The sequence below is a fragment of the Rhododendron vialii genome, chromosome 13a (genome assembly GCF_030253575.1).
Source record: "Rhododendron vialii isolate Sample 1 chromosome 13a, ASM3025357v1".
Lineage (NCBI taxonomy): Eukaryota > Viridiplantae > Streptophyta > Magnoliopsida > Ericales > Ericaceae > Rhododendron > Rhododendron vialii.
The window spans coordinates 12,894,540-12,915,030 of NC_080569.1; the positions used below are offsets into that span (position 1 = coordinate 12,894,540).

The window sequence follows — 20,491 nt, forward strand, 5'->3', positions numbered from 1 at the left end:
GAAATCAAGGAGAAGGGAATTGAACTGGATGAACCTCCAAAGAATCCTATCAAGCTAAGTAAAAGGAGTGTCAAAATGTCATGTAGGAGATGTGGGAAAGAAGGGCACAACACCTGGACATGCAAAGCCCCTGTGGATGCAACTCCAGTTCAAAACACTAGTACAAGAGGAAGAGGAGGAGGAAGAGGAAAAGGAAGAGCACTTGTGGATGCCACTTCAAATGACAACACCAACATTACTTCTATTAGAGCACAATGAAACTCTGTTTTGTTTCTTTTTATTTTGGGATCCATTCATGTTGCATGTGGGATTCGTAGGTAGATTATCAGAACCATAATCTGGTCTGTTTTGTAACTAATGTCAATTTGGTATGTTATGCATTTGGTAGCTTATGAGACCCACAATTTGGTCTGTTTTGACTGTAACTGAAGATTTGTTTTGGTAATGCCCTTTAAGAAATATTGGAACCTATTTATGACCTGTTTTGTTTGTGGTATGTTATGAATGTGGTATGTTATGAACACGTTTTGTTTAAGAGATGTTTAGAGTAGTTTCTGTGTTTGTTACTGGAATGATTATGTTTGTTACTGCTCTAGCTAGTACTTACATTATTTTGTATGAATATGCACTTGGAATGAAGTTGTTAGTTGCTGCACTTGGAATCTAAGAAGCACGGACAAAGATACATGATATGGACATGACACGAAATGGATACGCGGACACATCATTTCTCAGAAAATTAGGACACGGACATGTCGTTGAGAAGCCAAAGAAAATGCTCGAATACATTATTGTTGGGAAAGAAGTTTCGGACTGACGGAAAAAGATAGTGACCTGAGTGCTTGAATACAATACTGTGATGATAAAAATCACATTTTGAGGAACTTTTATTTTTGGTTTTATTTTTCTTTCACCTTATCTATTTTTTTATTGACAAGTTTCAATTGTAAATGTGCTTGTACATTTTGCAGAAAATAGGGTATTCATAGTGGGTGCTTGAAGAGAAACATGAAGATTGTGGCTGGGTCTTCATGTGGCTGGGGATGGGGAAGAGAGGATGAGAGAGAGAATTTGAGGTTAAGAGAAAGAGAAGTCAATCAATACTCTGTTTTTTCTAGCCCTATATGTGTATATGTACACCAGATATTGGAGGGAAACCCAAACATTTTGGCGCCACAAGGTTGTGAGGGTCTGGAATGACCATTATGCCTTTAGGTGCCTGTCACGTGTTTGGCACATGCTCCCTTTTCCGTTAAAAACATGGATGGAGTTAGTCTGAGGACGAAATAAAAGGGTTTTGGATAGTTTGAAGGATGAAATTGCTGGTTTAGATAGTTTGAGGACGAAGTAAAAAAATTGGTGATAGTTTGAGGGATGTTTTCATAAAAAACTCTTCAATCTAACGTTGTATATGAGGGTATTTTCGGTAGTTTACTTAAAACGGAACTTATGTGGAATAGGCTTGACATACTGTGGGCTTGGACGGGTAGGATGTGACAAATATGGGCCGGCCAATAAGAATCCCGTTTTCTGTTGGTCTTTTAGGTGTTTTGATTTTGGGCTTGGCTATTAGGTGTATGGGCTTGTCCCAATAGGTGTTTTGGCTTGGCCCATTAGGCATGGGCTGTAGGTAGTACTTACATTATTTTGTATGAATATGCACTTGGAATGAAGTTGTTAGTTGCTGCACTTGCAATCTAAGAAGCACGGACAAAGATACATGATATGGACACGACACGAAACGGATACGCGGACACGTCATTTCTCAGAAAATTAGGACACTGACACGTTGTTCAGAAGGCAAAGAAAATGCTCGAATACATTATTGTTGGGAAAGAAGTTTCGGACTGACGGAAAAAGATAGTGACCTGAGTGCTTGAATACATTATTGTGATGATAAAAATCACATTTTGAGGAACTTTTATTTTTGGTTTTATTTTTCTTTCACCTTATCTATTTTTTTATTGTCAAGTTCCAATTGTAAATGTGCTTGTACATTTTGCAGAAAACATGGTATTCATAGCGGGTGCTTGAAGAGAAACATGAAGATTGTGGTTAGGTCTTCATGTGGCTGGGGATGGGGAAGAGAGGATGAGAGAGAGAATTTGAGGTTAAGAGAAAGAGAAGTCAATCAATACTTTGTTTTTTCTAGCCCTATATGTGTATATGTACACTAGATATTGGAGGGAAACCCAATTTTGGCGCCACAAGGTTGTGAGGGTCTAGAATGACCATTATGCCCCTAGGTGCCTGTCACGTGCTTGGCACATGCTCCCTTTTCCGTTAAAAACATGGATGGAGTTAGTCTGAGGACGAAATAAAAGGGTTTTGGATAGTTTGAGGGATGAAATTGCTGGTTTAGATAGTTTGAGGACGAAGTAGAAAAATTGGTGATAGTTTGAGGGATGTTTTCATAAAAATCTCTTCAATCTAATGTTGTATACAAGGGTATTTTCGGTAGTTTACTTAAAACGGAACTTATGTGGAATAGGCTTGACATACTATGGGCTTGAACGGGTAGGATGTGACAAATATTGGCCGGCCAATAAGAAACCCATTTTTTGTTGGTCTTTTAGGTGTTTTGATTTTGGGCTTGGCCTATTAGGTGTATGGGCTTGTCCCAATAGGTGTTTTGGCTTGACCCATTAGGCGTGGGCTTGTCTCAATGAGTATTTTCTTGGTTGGCTTCTTAATACAAAAATGCTACTTACACAACCGTTGTATTGGTTGTGTGCGTAATTCTAACCGTCCAGATGTATTTGGACGGTCTAGATTTTAAAAAAACTATTCCATGGATAAGTTTAACTTTTATGAGAAAGAGTTTGAGCGAATCCTGACCATTCATTACAGCCATAGATGGCTAGAGATTGGTTGTGTGTTGTGTTTTACACAACCGTTGTGCGTGTAGCACTTTTGTTCTTGATAACCTCGAGTTTGGGTCTCGGATGGGCACAAGATTATTCTTAGCTTGGTTTAGGGATATGATACCATCAATTCCTTGTTCTTTTTAGTCTTTGTAACAATTTCAAAGATTAATAAGAATATTTATGCCTTTCACAAAAAAAAAAACTTGCAACTCTTTGCCCGAACATTTTGGGGATATGGCTTGGATTTTGTTCTCTGTTCTTTGTTTTTATGTATTGGTGGTTGGATGTCTTCTCATCAACCATATAACCTTCTTGGTGGTGGTTGGTTGTCTTCTTCGCGTGGAAAGCGTGTCAACTTCATTGTGATACTAGCCGCGCGGTGTGATGCCGACTTCCCTCTTGTCCTTTTATTTTAATCTATGTAACTCTTACATTCACTACAAAAAAATTGTTTTTCCCGGCGATTGTGTAATGCAACTAAAGACCCGACAAACACCAGTAAAGGTTTTTGTGGTGTTTCTTCGAACGCCAGAGATGCTGGCGAGGCATTTAAAAAATGCCGGTAAAAAGTTAAGATGATATTTTTTTGAAAAATGCCAGTAAAAGTCTCAGCATTATTCTAGCTGTCTTATACATATGTTAGACGACGTTGTTGGAAAACACCGGTAAAAGTCATCTTTAGAGGTGTTTTTAATAGTGTTCGGAAAACCACATTTTCTTGTAGTGATTTGATTAATAAAATTCGCTTTTTTCGCCGTTTAAAAAAAGAAAAACCAATCAGGAAGAAAAATTTGTTACACGAGTGGGCTCCGGAGGCGTCATTTCTTTCTCTTTTTTTTTGGTACTTGGAATATTATAAAAAAGTCAACTAAAGAGTTTGCAGCATCGGTGCATACATGGATCAAATATTACAATCCACAAAAAGAAATACCAAGACCCCTAATCGAGAATCTGCCTTAAGTTAAGGCAATCACGAATCCAAATCTCTTTAAGCGAGGATGGTTGAACCAAAGAAACCACCAAGTCTTCATTTTGTTCCGCTCCAATTCTAGCAAGACGATCCACACATTGATTTGCCTCCCGATATATATGGTTGAGCGTTGATCCCGTCCTAACAAGGATGGCGTGGGCATCATTGATTAGATTCCTTTGAGGATAATTAGTAGCATTGCCTTCGTTAATCAGTTGCACAGCCGTGAGAGCATCCAATTCAATTATGATGCCATACATGCTTTTCTCCAAGATTATGGTTAAACCTCTGTAGATCCCCCATATTTCAGCTTCCAAACTTGTCTCACACATAGCCTTTCCAAAATAGCCCAGGATCCATTCTCCACTCGCGTCTCTGAAAATTCCTCCAAAACCTGCATTTCTGTTCGTCATATACCGGCAGTCATCTATATTGAGTTTAATCAATCCTACACCTGGTGGAATCCATTTGATTAGAATGGGTCGTGACTGTCCTTTATGGAGATTAGATTTGAAAGCCTGCAAAATCTCCGTCGAGTAGGAAAAAATAGCCTTGGAGCTAACTGAAATCACACCATCAATGTTATCAAAACTTTTTCTATTTCAATCTTTCCATAATTGCCATAGAGTTACACAAAAAACAGTGCTCCAAGGCAGTTTTTTCCCCATAGAATATGTCCCTTTTAGATTTTAGGTTGTAAGAAACCCATTCAGAGACAGGGCTATCAAACTTATCTCTCCATAAACGACTTAACAAAAGATGCCCCCAAAGCTCCAAAGATTTATTACATCTTCTAAAGAGATGGTCTAAATCTTCAGAGATATTGTTACAGCGGACACAAGTCATCCTGAACAATACCTCTGTGAGCTCTGAGGGAATTAGTAGGTAATCTATTGAGTAAAATCAACCAAATGAAAGTCTTAAATTTAGCTGGAATTTTAAGTTTCCAAAACCAACTCCATCCCTTCAAATCAGACTCTTGATTGTTAATGAGATCATAGGCAGAGGCTGTGGAAAACATACCAGTCGAGTTGCCTTTCCAGCAAGGTTGATCAATGGATGAAAGATTTAGAGAAATATTAGCGGCAAGAATGGTGGATCTAGTTCTATCATCTATAATGCCAGTTAGCGTATCCAAGTTCCAGGAGCCATTAACAATAAGAGTAGAAACTTTTTGGTTACAGTACACATGATTTCCAGGGAAGTATTCAGCCAGCGGTTTATCACCACACCACCAATCCTTCCAAATGTCAACCGAGTGGCCATTACCAATGTTCCATGAAATACCAGAATCAATGATAGGTTGTGTACTGATAATGCTTCTCCAAATGTGGGAAGCAAGTCTGTTTTTAGGCCAGGATTGAACAGTATGATTTTTTAGATATTTATCCTTGAGCAGCCTAGTCCACATACTATCCTCTCCACTTATCAGTTTCCAACTGGGCTTAGAAAGCAAAGCCTGATTTTGGGTGCTAACTATTCTCAGACCTAGCCCACCGTTGTCCTTTTTCTTACAGACTTGATCCCATTTAACTAAATGAATTTTTCTTTTAGTAGGTGTGTGTCCCCATAAAAAATTTCTGTTCAACCTATCTAGTTGGTTACAAATGTTCTGTGGGAATTTCATGGTTTGCATATGTAACTAGGAATAGTAGAGGATGTAGATTGAGCAAGAGTAGCTCTCCCCGCGAGCGTAAGAGTGTTGGACTTCCAACAACTGGGTTTCTTTTGCACTTTCTCAACTAGGTCATTAAAAGCTGCTTACTAATTCTGTTGTGCAGTAGAGGAACTCCTAAGTATTTACCCAGGTCATTAGAGAGAAAAATACCACTAATCCTACTCAATCTCCTAGCCCTCTTTCTAGGAACATTAGGGGAGACAAACAATTTGGACTTAGAAAGGTTAATGGTCTGACCAGAAATATCACAAAAACTATTAAGCACTTCAAGCGTAGTCTTGCAAGTGGAGATATTAGTCTAACCAAATAAAATAAAGTCATCGGCAAAAAATAGATGTGAAAGGGGGGAAGCACTTCTAGTAACTTTAATTCCTTTCCATCTTCCTTCTTCTACTTTGTTTAAATTAAGGCAGACAACCTTTCCATGCATAACACAAATAAATAAGGGGAAAGGGGATCCCCTTGACGAAGTCCCCTTCCAGGAGAAATTCCTCAAGGGCTTCCCCATTCCAAAGGATGGCAGATTTAATGCCCGTAACGCAACTCATTATAAGATTTATCCAGTTAGGATTCAAATTAAAACATATCAGGGTGTTGCAAAGAAATTTCCAAGACACTTTATCATAAGCTTTTTCAAGATTGATTTTGAAATCATCCCACCTGTCTTTTCCTTTCTTAGCTTTTAAGGTGTGCTAAACTTCTTGAGTTATGACAATGTTATCAGTAGTAGACCTCCCAGATATGAAACTACTTTGCGTAGGGCTAATAACCTTATGAAGGAAAGGTCTGATTCTGTCCACAATAATCTTAGTAATGACTTTGTAGACTACATTGCAAAGGCTTATAGGTCTAAACATCTTGATGTTGTCAGGATTATCCACTTTAGGTATTAGAGCAATAAAAGTTTTATTCACTTCTTCGGGAACATGATTGTTGTGGAAACACTTCATAACAAACTCACAGACCTCTTTACCAACTACATTCCAATAGATCTGGTAGAAGACTGCTTGAAGCCTTGTAGGGATGTATATTTTTCATTGTGTTCCAAATTTCAGCTGGAGAGATTGGGGAAAGCAGAATATCATTATCCTCAAGGGATAACTGACTATGATTGTTAATAATTTGGTTCACCCCATATGTTTGATCTTTTCTTGCAAAAAGATCAACGAAGTAGGATTGAACTAAATTTTTAATATCATCAGTGTTCTCAATCCAGATATTTTCAGAATTTTTCAGCATGGAAATTTTAGATTTCCTCCTACGAATTAAAGTAGAGAGATGAAAATATCTGGTATTGTTCTCCCCTTGTGTTATCCATTTGGCTCTAGATTTTTGACATTACGTTCATGTAGGAGAATCTTATATGATACTGTGAGTGAGCGTTGAGCCACAGGGCAAGGCCGGTGGTTATGAAGCTTGGCGGCGCCCGTCAATAATAAAAAAATTTGGTTGTTTTTATGTTTTCTTTTTTTTTTTTTAATTTTTTGGTAAAACGGTACGGAAATAGATTAAACTAAGAACGCGAAGACAAAGTCCAGGGATAAGTGACACCCCTAATGTCCTCCAAAATTTGGGACTTAATACAAAACGGAATTGAAAGATACACTAAATAAAGAAAAAGATGTGATTTTGCATCTTGGGCTAAAAGATTTGCAAACTTGTTTCCTTCACACATGACATGTCTCAACGGTGGATTACCTAGTTGCTGCAAAAGGAACCTACAATCAAGAATTAAATTGAAGAGAAGATGAGTGCTAGTAGCTGTGCTGATAAGTTGGATGACATTAGAAGCATCTGTTCCAATCTCCACCTAGGTAATGTTACGTTGTAAAAGAATTTTGAGCCCATGCATAAGTGCCCAAATTTCTGCCGCTAGACCAGATATGAGACCCAATTTGCTTGAAAGACCCGTGATCCAGTTGCCATTTGCATTCCTAATCAAGTCGCCTGCACACGCCTCAGAAAGTGGAGAAGAACCACTACCGTCTACATTGAGTTTAAGAGTGTTGGAAGGAGGTGGGGTGACCACCCAATCCAATCCAGGATGTTATAGGCTGGCTAGCCTGGCTTACGGCTAAAGGTAGTGTTGGTTGGACAATGAAGACCCACTCAGCGGCTTTAGAGAGCAAGGTAGATATGGCTAAGTTGGTTGGAGGCAGATTAGTATCACGGTGAATAACTGCATTCCATCGAAACCAGACATGCCAAATGGTCAGATGGAAGATAACATTCCAGTGTAAACCAAACTGATGAGTGCAGCGCGCAAGAGAGTTTGTTTTAATCCAAAAGCAATATCATTGTTGAAAGTGGGGAGAAGGGGTTGCGGAATGCATTTGTAGAAGGGTCCAAAGATTTTTAGCAGCTTCACAATCTCTAAGTGAATATATGAAGTGCTGAATGCGGATAAAAAACAAATAAAATAAAAATGAAGCACTAAATCTTTGTGGTTTTTGCAAACAGAACAGCTGTTAAGGGGAATAATTTCACTATACCATTAGGTATAAACCGTAGTGGGCCGAACCTAGCAAGGTTTGAGGCCCTGAGGAAGTGGGATACAAGCCCACAACCTAGATTGCGCATGGGCAGAACCGCGTCACGTTGGGCACTTCGTTGCTGTTGGCGTAATGGTTTGAAACTCGTGAAGCCAACTTGTGGAACGATAGTGTAAATCACCCGAAGCGCGGTGACACAGCAGCCAGCTAGGCTCGACGTAGGTACCGACTGAAATTGCTCAATCGGTGATGTGGATTTCAACTATGCATGCAATCATATATATACGCAATCATGAATGACGTCATCGGACATATAGCACAAGCTTACTTGGAGCCTAAAAGTACTGTCTCTCTATATAACGAGCGAAAAATTCTAGAAAGGTAAGCCGTCACTAGCTGACTCAGAGCTCAGTAATTCTTCCCTACTAATTGAGACTGAGTTAGGTATCGGATTGCCTATCGATTACTAGTCGGTGATTGCTTTGCAGGACTTGATCACCTAAGGAGAAGGGGAGATGGGACCGGATCCAATTCACTTGGTAGATCCAGAGAAGGAACCGGATCAACACCCCCACATAAACTACTCATGTTATCGCTGCCGTATACTCATTACCGACGCACTATAAATCTATGTGTGGAGCTTACTTTCATGTGCGGAGCTTACTTTCATGTGCATAGGTGAGTGCCCACCCAATGCCTTGTGACTTCAGTCTTGAATAACCCGGTCATTAAGATCTGTGTACTCAACGACGGACTCTGGATGTTGGAATCTTGTAGCCTCCGAACAGTTTTATGTTCTTTATGAGCAATGAAATTGTCTATTTTGTCAACAAAAAAAACTCTTTGTAATTCGACTTGCTCTTCAGATGTGTCATGTATCATGTGGGTTAATTAACAAGAAGCTAGCTCAGTTGGCATTTTACTCATTGTGTTGGGGGATTGTCTTGGTTTGGGCATTTACGTACAATTTGTTGGTGCGTGATAACTTGTAACTCTTTGCCTGACCATTTTGGGGATATGGCTTGGAGTTTGTTCTCTCTTCTTTGTTTTTATCTTTTGGTGGTTGGTTGTCTTCTAAGTAACCATATAACCTTCTGTTGTTACTAATTTAATATTTTACATATACATTAATTTGATTGGTCATTGAGATGAGTTTTGTCACCTACCTGTTATACTAGGTGTGCTCTTAATAGGACTAATCCCCAAGAAAAGAGTAAACGTAGGGTAATTAGTTGTAAAACTATTTTACTAGTACTAGTTGGTTGCATATATTAGCGCTAGTTGGTTGCATATATTGCCTATAAATGTAATCCCTATTTTCGGCTGAATAAACCCGTACAAAATCTCTCAATATCCTTCTCTCTGGCTTTACAGACATACACATGAGTGATTATCACATATTTCCTACCTACTGCTTTTTGTTCCGAAAAAATACATTCGGCCATCCTTTTTCTGATATACATATTTTATTTGGATTTCGAGTGTCGGAAAACTACATTAGTTTGTGAGTTTGATTCGCTGCACAAAAGAGAACTTAAAGGTCGTTATATCTTGGGAAAGGAGTACCATTCAACACAGTACAGAAGGGAGTATATTGTTCCTTAGGAGAGCGCTATCACGTGCCTCAACCACCCACAGGCTTTTCTAATCCTTTCTCTAGCTATCTAATTGGTTTCTTGAATTTGTTTGACGAATATTATCTAGAATTATTATTCTATCAGAAATTCCTATTGTGTATATTTTCTCCAACAATCTAAGGAACGATATATAGGATTTTCTGTTAGAATAATTTCTAGCGTGGGTAAATCGATATGCTTATGAAACTAGCCTTTGCTACGAGTCCATGAGAATTACAAAATCTGGTTTGGGAATAAACTTGGCTAGTAAAAGGAGAAAAAGTTGTGTAATTACTCTTCCTCAAATTAAAATTTACTGTCTGCAGGACCCATGGCGTGCATAATGTATGGTACTGCTATATATCCAGAATGCAAAATTGATCGCAAAAAACTTCTTATTGCTTTTCTTCTAACGAGAGAGACGAGAGGCCCAGAAACGAAGCAATCACATATAAGAACACAAATTCTTTAACACTATGTTTGCAGATGAAGAAAAGCGGAGGAATTGACTTTACTGTGCACGAGGAGAATACAATTGAAAAGAATATGATGTATATATGTAGGAGTAACTTTATAAGTTTGAGGCTGAATGCTTAATTATATATTCTTAATTTCCACATTAATTATGTTCACCAGTTAACGTTGCATGCACAAGACTATTACTTTGAGTGATCTAGTAATATGTATGCCTTTGAGTGTGCCAGGTAGAGTTAACGAAAGTGCGCGCGGTTGACTTTTGGAAAGAAACCAGTAAATAATGTGATCTCAAAGGAAGAATTGGCATGCATGGCTTTAAGTGCATGGCACATCTCAAAAAAACCTCCTATAAAAGGAGGGTTCCTATAGAACTATAATGCACACAATTATCGATCACACTCTTCTCCCTTTGATATTACGATTTGCGCCATAGACCCAATGGTTGGGGCAACAGCTATGGTGCGCCTATCTGTAGGCATCCTCTTCCTCCTCCTCGCGGTGGTTGTCGCAGCTGGCGGAGACCATGGTCATCATCCGCCACCTCCACCACCACCAAAGTATCATCATCCACCACCTCCCCCACCACCAAAGTATCATCATCCACCACCTCCGCCACCAAAGTATCAGCATCATCAGCCACCCCCTCCTTCACAAGGCACCTGCCGATGCAGAACGAAACTATGCTGGGGCACGTACACTTGTCCTCTTCGTTGTCCTTGGACTTGTGTGTCTGATTGTAACAATTGCAAAGCTATTTGCCGTAAGTCTTTTGTTCCCCAATATGTTTATCAGAAAAACATCTCCGTTTCGTTTGCTTAATCTTTCATTTTCTTTTGTGCTAATTGTAAATTAAATTGCTCTCGCACGTACAGCTTGCGATTTGCCGGGAGCACTTTGCCAAGACCCACGGTTCGTTGGTGGTGATGGACTGACCTTCTACTTCCACGGCAAAAAGGACCAAGACTTTTGCATTGTTTCCGATTCCAATCTTCATATCAACGCTCATTTCATCGGAAGGCGAAACGATAACATGAAGAGGGACTTCACTTGGGTCCAGTCACTTGGAATTCTCTTCGACAATCACCGACTTTTTGTCGGTGCACAGAAGACTTCAACTTGGGATGATTCAGTTGATAGACTCGCACTCGCTTTCGACGGAGAACCCATCTTCCTTCCGGCGACCGAAGGCGCCGAGTGGCGGCCAAGCACCACACCGAGCATCTCCTTCACCAGGTATATATTGTTGGAGTACTTTTCAAGTTCCAAAGTTCTATGTATTTATCGACCATTTTTAATAGTAATATTAAAATTGCCTATTAAATACTAGTTGAGAACGACGTTGCCAGTTCTCATGCTTAATTTTGCATGCAGGTCTAGTGACGTTAATGGTGTGGTGATTGAAGTGGAAGGGAATTTCAAAATCAAAGCAACAGTGGTCCCAATCACTGAAAAAGATTCCATGATCCATAACTACGGAATCACCAAAGAAGATTGCTTTGCTCATTTGGACTTGGGCTTCAAATTTTACTCGTTGAGCGGCGGAATAGACGGCGTTTTGGGCCAGACTTACCGCAGTAACTACGTGAGCAGGATCAAGATGGGGGCATTGATGCCTGTTGTTGGTGGTGCCAAGGAATATGCTAGTTCCGCTCTCTTCTCGACCGACTGCGCCGTGGCCAAATTCACTGGTGGGCTCAATTCTTCGAAGAGTTTTGAGTATGGGAGTTTGGAATGCGCTAGTACTGGGATGGATGGGACAGGAGTTGTTTGCAAGAAATAAATAAAACTGTCTCATCTCTGAGATTATATATGTTTGCATGGGAAGGATATTTGTCTTTCTTGCATTGAATAAGGGGCAGAATCTAGTGCTGTAATAGATGTCTGGCCATTGTTTCGGGTTGTATTTGCACTCGCTGTAATTTGCTTCAGTTTTCAATGTCATCCGCCAACTTTTGTTTTTTTGTTGTTTTTTCTATTTGAGCTCGAATTTTCATATTAGTTTTGAAAAACCCAACTTCCTATTCTCCCAATCACCAATAACATAGTAGAGAATAAGCAAAATACGATGAAGGCACGAAATACGTGAAAAACTCCTTAAAGGATAAAAACCATGATCGATAATGAATCAAACACTAAATACTATTGTTGTTTGGTTATAGAAAGACCTCTAAAACACAATAGTGAATCCTCACCAATTGACTTTGAGACCTATTTGCTAACTCCTCGCTCATCACATCAAGTGTTTGACTACCGCTGCATCGAATTCCTAAATTTTCCAATACTCTTCCAGAAATCCACCGGAATCAAAACAAACTAAGTTAATTCAATGTTTATTGGAACTTCTTGGAGTTGAAATCTTTGCTCAAAGATCCGTCGATCTCATGGATGCTCCAAGAAGGACCAGCCTACCCACACACATAAAAGTGCATAGATTGTGCACAAAATTTTTTGTGGGGCCACCACGGATCCCACACAAATTATTTGAGCCGTTCATTAAATGTTAAACACTTTTTCAATGGTTCCTATGAAAAATCAGCTCAATCAGATACCTATAAGTTTTTGACCCAATCATCTAACTTTTCATTGAGATTTCAATAAAATGAAAAGTTAAATAATTGGATCGAACACATATAAGTATCATATTAAGCTTATGTTTCACGGAGACCTTTGAAAAAGTGTTTTACATTCAATGAACGGTTTGGATCACTTGTGTGGGACCCATGGTGGCCCCCGAAAAAAAATTTGTGCACAATCTGTACATGTAATGTCTGTGTGGACAGAGTTTCTGCTCCAAGAAACAAAGAAAAAGCGCTTCTCAAATGTTCCCTCGCTCTAAACAATAGTTGTGCGACTGCTATCCAAGGCATAAGAACGTTCTAACCTAACTATTGTATGAATAACGCTTCTAACACGTGCAGAAGTGGCTTGAGCCAGACGTCGAGCCACTTGCTGAGCAGAACTGTACTAGGCTGGATTTGTGCCGGATTGTGGCACGAGCCACTTTCTAGAAACTTGCACACTTGCCGTTGCTCTTGTCGAATCTCCTGGCCAACACCTTACTCTCATTTGTTCATTCCCAAAACTATTGATTCTATTCCACAAAGTTATACAATATATAACAAATATCAAAAAGATCAAAGTATGGGGATTGTTTATACCCGTTTTTGACATCCAGTCCTAGACAAGTGTTAGAGGGCTATTTAATTGAATTGGGCCAAGAAATAGAGTTGTTTGGGGCTACTATTATTGGGCCAAGGTTATCTCCAATTGGGCCTAATTAATTTTAGTGCAACCCAATAATGGGCTTGAGTTCAATTGGGCTTTGCTTTTTCTAAATTTAATTTGTTAAGCCCGAGGCCGATAGTCATTAGTGAGCAATTCCAGAATGTTCTCTAGAATGTGGAGGTGAATACGTGGGTGGTTACGGGTTTAAAGGTCATTTGCTTAAAGTCGCTGATTTTGCCACTCTCTTTTTTGTTAACGTTATTCTCCTACAAGTGTATTTTTGGTGCAAAAATACACTTGTAAGGAAGTGGCGTTAACAAAAAAGAAAGTAACAAAATCATTTCCCTTGATTAACTAAAATGGCCCATGTTCTTAACTCCCACGCAAAAAAGAAGCAATTATCCCATGCTTTCTTTTCCACCACGTAAAAGGAGGTGGGCAAGCAGTTATTTACTCCCTCCGTCCCCAAATGATTGTTCGGTCCGCAAAACGGAGTGATAAAAATAATGCAATTTTTTCAAGAAAAAATTCAAACTTTTTTCACAAATTAAAAATACTCATTGATATCTAGTAAGTTGTTAAAAAACTTTTGATTTTTTCTTGCAAAAATTGTATTATTTTTAATACCTCGTTTTGCGGACCGAACAAACATTTTGGGACGGAGGGAGTATTTTTTAAAGGCTATTTGACTTGTCAAAATGGCCAAGTACCTTTGGTAACCACCCATGACCAGAGAAGAACGTGTGCACTATTCGGCCAACAGAGGTTCATGGGACACTTGGCACAATATGGTGAAGGCGGGAAATCTCCCTCCAATTCCCTGAAGACCTTTGGAAGCCTATAAATACTAGTTTTCAAGAATAAAAAAGAGTTCACACATCAATCAAGCCCAGCGCTTAAATCAAAATCTTTCAAGTAAAGCATCTATTTTACTTTTCTTGTACCAACTCAATTACTTCTTCAAGTAATTTGGGTTCTTTACATTCCCGTTATACTCAAACTTTATTATTCCGACATAATAAAATTATTTTACGTTGTTACTTCTTTTCCTACACGGTTAAGAAATTGCTAAGTTCTCGCTCGTTGAGGCAAAACCACGAACCATCACTGTGATCCAGCCCTTAGGATCGCAGCACTTTCGCCGCTACAGTTACGAAGTCAGAAAGGGCATCCGGTCCTTTACGTTGGACGAGACAAGTCCTGACACGCTCGTGCTCAGTCCTTGAGCCATTTCGTGACCAATCAGGGATACATATAAATGTGTGTTGTGTCATGAAATTGCCAATCAAAAATGAGCTCGGCCTACGGAGCTTACAAGTTTAAGCCAAAGTGATCCATCTAAATAACACAATTAATTAATTTTTTTTTACCATCGAAATCGATCAGACCCCTCAATCCATAAGAGCCGCCCATACCTTCCAAACATCCTTGCACAGAAGAAGAATGAGTATCGATGACTCTGGAGAGCAATATGCACAGACCTTCGTTTGCTTGAATAACATCCAGCCTCAACCTTTCAAAAGATTTAACCCTTCCACGCCATGCTAGCTAGGCACCCAAAAAACTGAGCTCTAGGTGGAGCAATGCTATACCACAATTGCTTTTCGGGGGACAATGACGGCGAAGGGGCAGAATTAGACTCATGTAGCTAGCTTGTAGTGGAAGCATTAATTCCGTGTCATGACATGTATCCTCATTACCCTCATGTACATTTGGAGCAGATTGCCGGAAAATACCAAAAGATTGGCTAACTCTTGTTCCTCCCAAGCAAAGAGCATTCTGCGAAAATTGAAGTTCCAACTGCCCTCCAATGTTCTTTGAAAAACTTCTGCTACACTTTAATTCTTGATTAGAATTGTAAAATATGAAAGAAGAAATATTTTATTGAATTGAATTTCACTATACAATGAGCCCTCTATTTATATAGGAGAGGGAGCCTAATTACGGAAGGAAATCATACTAATTAACTATGGAAGAAAATTAATCATCCTAATTACAATCTCAATATCACGACATTATTATTATATATATATATATATATATTTATATATATATTTATTTATTTATTCTAACATCCCCTCAAACTCATTTGTCTACCAACTTGTGTTTGAAAAAGCCCAGAGCAGCCAAGTCAAGCCAAGAAACCACGAACAGTCAAGTAGGGCCGGCTCTGAGCCGAGACGAGCAAGGCAACATATTTAAACCTCCGAATTTTGGATCAAAATTAGGACTCCTGATAAGTATAGTTAGATATATAATATATTTTTAATCTAGCACTTACATAAAAAATAAGCTAGCTAACCTAGTGGAGTTCTTCTATCGAAGAGGTACATGGTTCAAGTCTTACAAGCCTCTTATTTATCAGGTATCACGATATTATCACGAAAACGGGTCTTGGGCTCTTGCCAATTGATCACTCTGACAATTTGGATCTTGGATTGGCTTGAAAACGCTTTTCTTTTGAAATTCCATTGCCTTCATTGATACAGATCGAAAGACAGGATAGGCTTAAAATGACAACACCCATTATACATTTTCATTCCCTGCGTATCAACTTTCTTGAGTTCCAAGGAAGCTTGACACCAGAAAAATCCTAGAGGTTAATGCGGCAGATGAGCCTATCATTGGGTGCCCTTTCACTTCAAATATTATTGCAGATTCAGTAGCGGATAGAGTGAGCCACCAGTTTTTGATGAATAATTGGTGGAAAAAATTATAAAAAAAGAATTCAAAAACTATTGCAAAAAGAAGCTACCATGTTTGAAGATGGTGAAGTTGAATAGAGTAATGAATTTTTTGACCTGTTTTGGTAGTTTATTAAAAACACTACATGCAAAAGTCATTGTTTTTCAATCCAGGAGGAAGGTAGATTTGTTCTATTGGTAGAAATTAGTTCTTCACACTTTCCAAACTCTTGCTTACAGTTTGGATTGGAAAAAATCAATTTGAAGTTAGTTTCCTAGTTTGTTTTGACCTAGTATTAATTCCTATTTTATAGGTTGCTTAGTCAAGAGGAATTAGGGTTGATTTTATTTCTATATGTTTTATTTCCTTTTTTATATTGTAGTAATGCTACTATTATAAATTGAGATGTAAGCCTTAGGGCAAAGTGGTTGTTTATAATTTGATCAATGAAAAATTGAGAGATTTCACATAATTGTGTGTTCATTGAGGAAGTACCTCTAGTTCATATTTGTTTGTAATTGTCCTTGTTGCGCGTTTCTTCTTTTCCAACACACTTCCTAGCTTGCATCACACTTGATCCCCTCTAGTGTCTTTGCCAGCCTTTATGTCCAAGAAGATTTTTTATTTTTTTTGCTCGGCAAAGAAATGAAACTTTTATACCATCTCGAAAGGATACATCGAGGAGGCTCGAGCACAGTAAACACTTGCTCGAGCAGAACGGAAGAAAAGAAGAAGAACAGCGAAATAAAACCCTCCAACAAATAGTTGGATGGCACACGCCTCACTACCCAACCAATTTACAATTTCAACAGTCGAACTCCATCCAAAAAAATCCTAAATTCCTCCACCGAATACACCTTTATGTCAAATTTTGCCTTTGCCCACATTGCAACTCTAGTTTTGATCAATTCACCCAGTTCCCCAGAACTTGTTGTAGCATTGTTAAACACAGAAGCATTTCTAACCAGCCATAAGGACCACATGATGAGCACCCAATATTGTAGATATTTGGTGCGTCTAGTCCCGTATTATGTTGGTTTAACTTGCGTTTATTTAGCTTTTATAGTGATATTACACGTAAGGTAGGTTTTTGTGTTTTTTAGGTAATTCGTATAAATAAGGTGCATTTGAACGTCAAGGAAAGCTTCAGATGCAACCAAGTTCTCAAGGCCGAGTGTCACCCCGTTGTGGTGCTCAAGAGATGGTTTGAAGGTTGCTCGGGTCGCCCAAGGGTCAAGGGAATTGAAGAAGAAGTGAGGATTTTACTAAAGCTACTCATCTTCCGACGTGCTGAGGGTAGAATTGTCATAACTTTTGATGTAAAAATTACTTTTGATCCAAACCACTTGGGTTAGAAAGTAGGCTCGACTAGCTTTCCAACGGTCCAAAGAACACCCAAATCCGAGTTCGGGAGTGTCCGGACCGCGTCCGCGAAGTTGCCTAAAAAATCTGTCAATCTTGTACCGGTACTGGGGATTGCCCAGTACCGGTTCATGCTGTCCAGAGGTTATGTTTTTCAGCCCGTTTGAAGGCCTTGAACCGGTAATGGGAATTGGCCTGTACCGGTTCATACTGCAGAAAACAGCCACGTTTTTGCTGCTTTTTCTATTTTTTACTTTTGGGTTATTTTCCACTTTTGGCTACTTTTAGGATATTTTGTGAGAGAGTAAGGCCACCTTGTATAAATAGGGTCTCCCTCTCTCCTCTTTATCTAAGCTAGTCATTTTTCACTTTAAGTCATTTTTATTTTTCTAGGACTCCATTAAAGCTTCAAGCTTTCTTAGTTATTTCCTTCAAGAACACTAGTAAGTCTTTCTCGTTTGTTAATTTCTCATTTATTAAAGTTGCTTGTATGGACTAGATCTTTACTAATATCAAGTTTATTTCCGTTTTTATCGGTTAATCATGTTTCCTTTCTTAAGCATGTTTTCTAGTCTTTTTATTATGTGTGAGTAGTTTTTCGGTTAAGTCTGGGGCTAATATTTTCCAATGACTTAGGTTGTTATTTGGTTCTCAAACATTCGGGCTTAAAATTATGATTTTCGGAATTAGGTTAATCTAGCCATTTTGGTCTAAGCGAGGGGTGTTAACTCCTTGATATGAAGTTTAGTCAAGCGGTCTTGGCAAGCGACATTTTGAGGGCTCGTGGCCTCCTACGTGTTAAATACATTAGCAAAAATAGGTTTGTTTAGTTCCGTTTAATCACGTCTTTTGATAAACGTAGTCATTAAAGTTAAATCTTTCAGGCGTGAGCACGCGGTCGTGACTCTCGCTTGAGTTATAATCGAGAACCGGTAGCGGCCTTTGTCAAGGGATGGACGATCCCTAGACTTGCCTCTTTTAAGTTAATTAAGCTCATTTCTAGTCTTTTCCTTAGTTTTCACTTTTAAAGCAAAATCAAGTTAGCCGTCTTGAACGCCGCACTCTACCGTATAAACCTACAATCCAAACTAGCTATATTTCGATTCTCTGTGGGTACGATCCCGGACTTCCGGATATTATGCTATCGACGACCTAGCCCTACGCTTGGGGTGTTTCAACCTTATTGGAAGGCGAGGTTCCGAGACTAAGCATTTTTGGCGCCGTTACCGGGGAATTCTTTATATAGCTTATTTGGAGGTTCGACAAACCACTGTAAGTATTCCGTTTGTTTTTTTTTTTTTTTCTTTGTGTAATTTGAACTGGATTTAGCGGATACCTCTAACCGAGCCATCAATTCGACTTGAGGTGTAATGAAGCTAGATTGAGCATCAATTGCCTTTTCTTTTATTGTCCATATAACGTGGCGGTGGCAGAACCCCACAGAACTGTTTTGAGAAAAGAGGTGGTGGCATAGCCCCTCTAGCCTGTTTACTTTATATCTTATTTATCTAATAGAATGGCGGCGGCAAATTGGGAAACACCGCATAAGACTTTTCGGGATTACCTTTGTCCTAATCAAATCATCACACCGCATAAGACTTTGCGAGATTATCTTTGTCCCAATCAAATTTTCACGCCTTCTTGCATAGCCCCTCATGACGCCAATGTTTTTAAAAGTCGTATGACCATTACCAATTGGTTTGCTCTCAAGAAACAAATTCAAACTTTTGCTGAAAGAGAGAATGAGTCATTTTATGCATGTTGGGGAAAATACAAGGACTTGCTTATTGCGGTCCCGAATCATGGCTTTGAAAATTTTTAAATTGCTAACTATTTTTATGATGGACTTTCTCACAAGAGTCATGCTTTCATAGATGTGTTGTGCGATGGTAAACTGTTTGATAAAGAACCCGTTGAAGCATTAGATTTCTTTGATCTATTGGCTCAAACTTTGCAATCTAGGGTTTTTGTTAAACATTTTCAAGATTCCAACTCAAATGCCATGGAAGAGGATATTGAGCCGCATATCTTTGCTGAAGATGTTAGTTTAGATTCTGACAACTCCTCAGAGTCTGATTGGGGTGGTGAGCCAAATGTTGAGCCTGATGTCCAGTGTTCTCCCCCTGTGGATCCCTCTCTGTGCGACGATCCGGGAGAGAAATTTCTCATTGTTGAGAAAACGAATGTGGAGGTAGACTTTTTGTATGCTCTATTGAATGAGCAGGATGGAAAGAATGTGTCTAGACCTGAGCGTTTGTCTCCTTCCTTTGAGGAGATACCTTCCATTGAAATTTTGAACCATCCAATACTCTCAGCTCTAGATGATGCCACCATTCGTACCGAGTCTCCACCAGTGCAAGAGCTTGTAAAACTCGAATCGATTGATTTTGTTGGTATTGATGAATTTGATTTGATTTACCATCCTTATATTGTAGATTTTGTCCGCTCGTTGAAAATCAATCTAGTTTGGAATGCGCACTTGGTTGAACTTAAATGTCTTAAACGAATTCGGTAAATGTGCTACTCAAAGTATCTATTTTTGTGGCATGGTCGGATTCAATTTTTGAAACAGAGTGTGGAGTGGAGTACTATGTTCATTTTATTAGCTCTTGTTGGCATAATAAATGTTAGGAGCCCGCGTTTGGCTGCACATACATAAACTCTTTCTTTTTCTTTTTCTCTTTTGACGGTCTAGTATAGCCACCTGTGTCTTACCTCTCCGGTGCGACATAGGAAGAAAAGTATGACTCGTAAGATTGCGTGAAGATCGGGTGGTGTTTCTAATGTTTCCTTCGTATATATGTTTGTTTGGCGCCCGAATAACACGAGTCGGGCAGTACTAATGTCATTTGCTTCTTAGTAGGTAGTTGGTTCTTAAGTCTTTTGCAGGGTAAGCATGCTACCACACCAGCCTTGGTGGTTTAGGTCTGAAAGCTAGGGTGAGTGAGGCATTCAAGAGCCCTAAGCATGGGTGCGATTACGTGTCGCGGTTGTAAGACCAAGAAAGCCCCGGCGATGACCTTGTGTGACTAGCTATGGTTCCGATGAAGGAGCCGAAAGAGTGAGCCTTAAAAGCGGTTCCAATGATGAAGGGAAGCAATGACAAGAAAGCCTCAAAC

The 20,491-nt window shown here is 39.2% G+C and overlaps 1 protein-coding gene across 2 annotated transcripts in view; it reads left to right on the forward strand.

Moving 5' to 3' along the window:
• The window catches only part of LOC131313548 (uncharacterized), a 43,273-nt gene extending 31,215 nt beyond the window's left edge, over positions 1 to 12,058 (forward strand). Inside the window, exons 1-3 of one of the 2 annotated variants that reach the window (XM_058341916.1) lie at positions 10,409 to 10,860; positions 10,973 to 11,333; positions 11,472 to 12,058. In XM_058341916.1, coding sequence (XP_058197899.1) covers positions 10,539 to 10,860; positions 10,973 to 11,333; positions 11,472 to 11,880 — 1,092 coding nt within the window. In that variant the 5' untranslated portion in view covers positions 10,409 to 10,538 and the 3' untranslated portion in view covers positions 11,881 to 12,058. Of the gene's footprint in view, positions 1 to 10,408; positions 10,861 to 10,972; positions 11,334 to 11,471 lie in introns of those variants that run through there. The other variant, XM_058341914.1, reaches the window with a different exon arrangement.
• Positions 12,059 to 20,491: the final 8,433 nt, after the last annotated feature.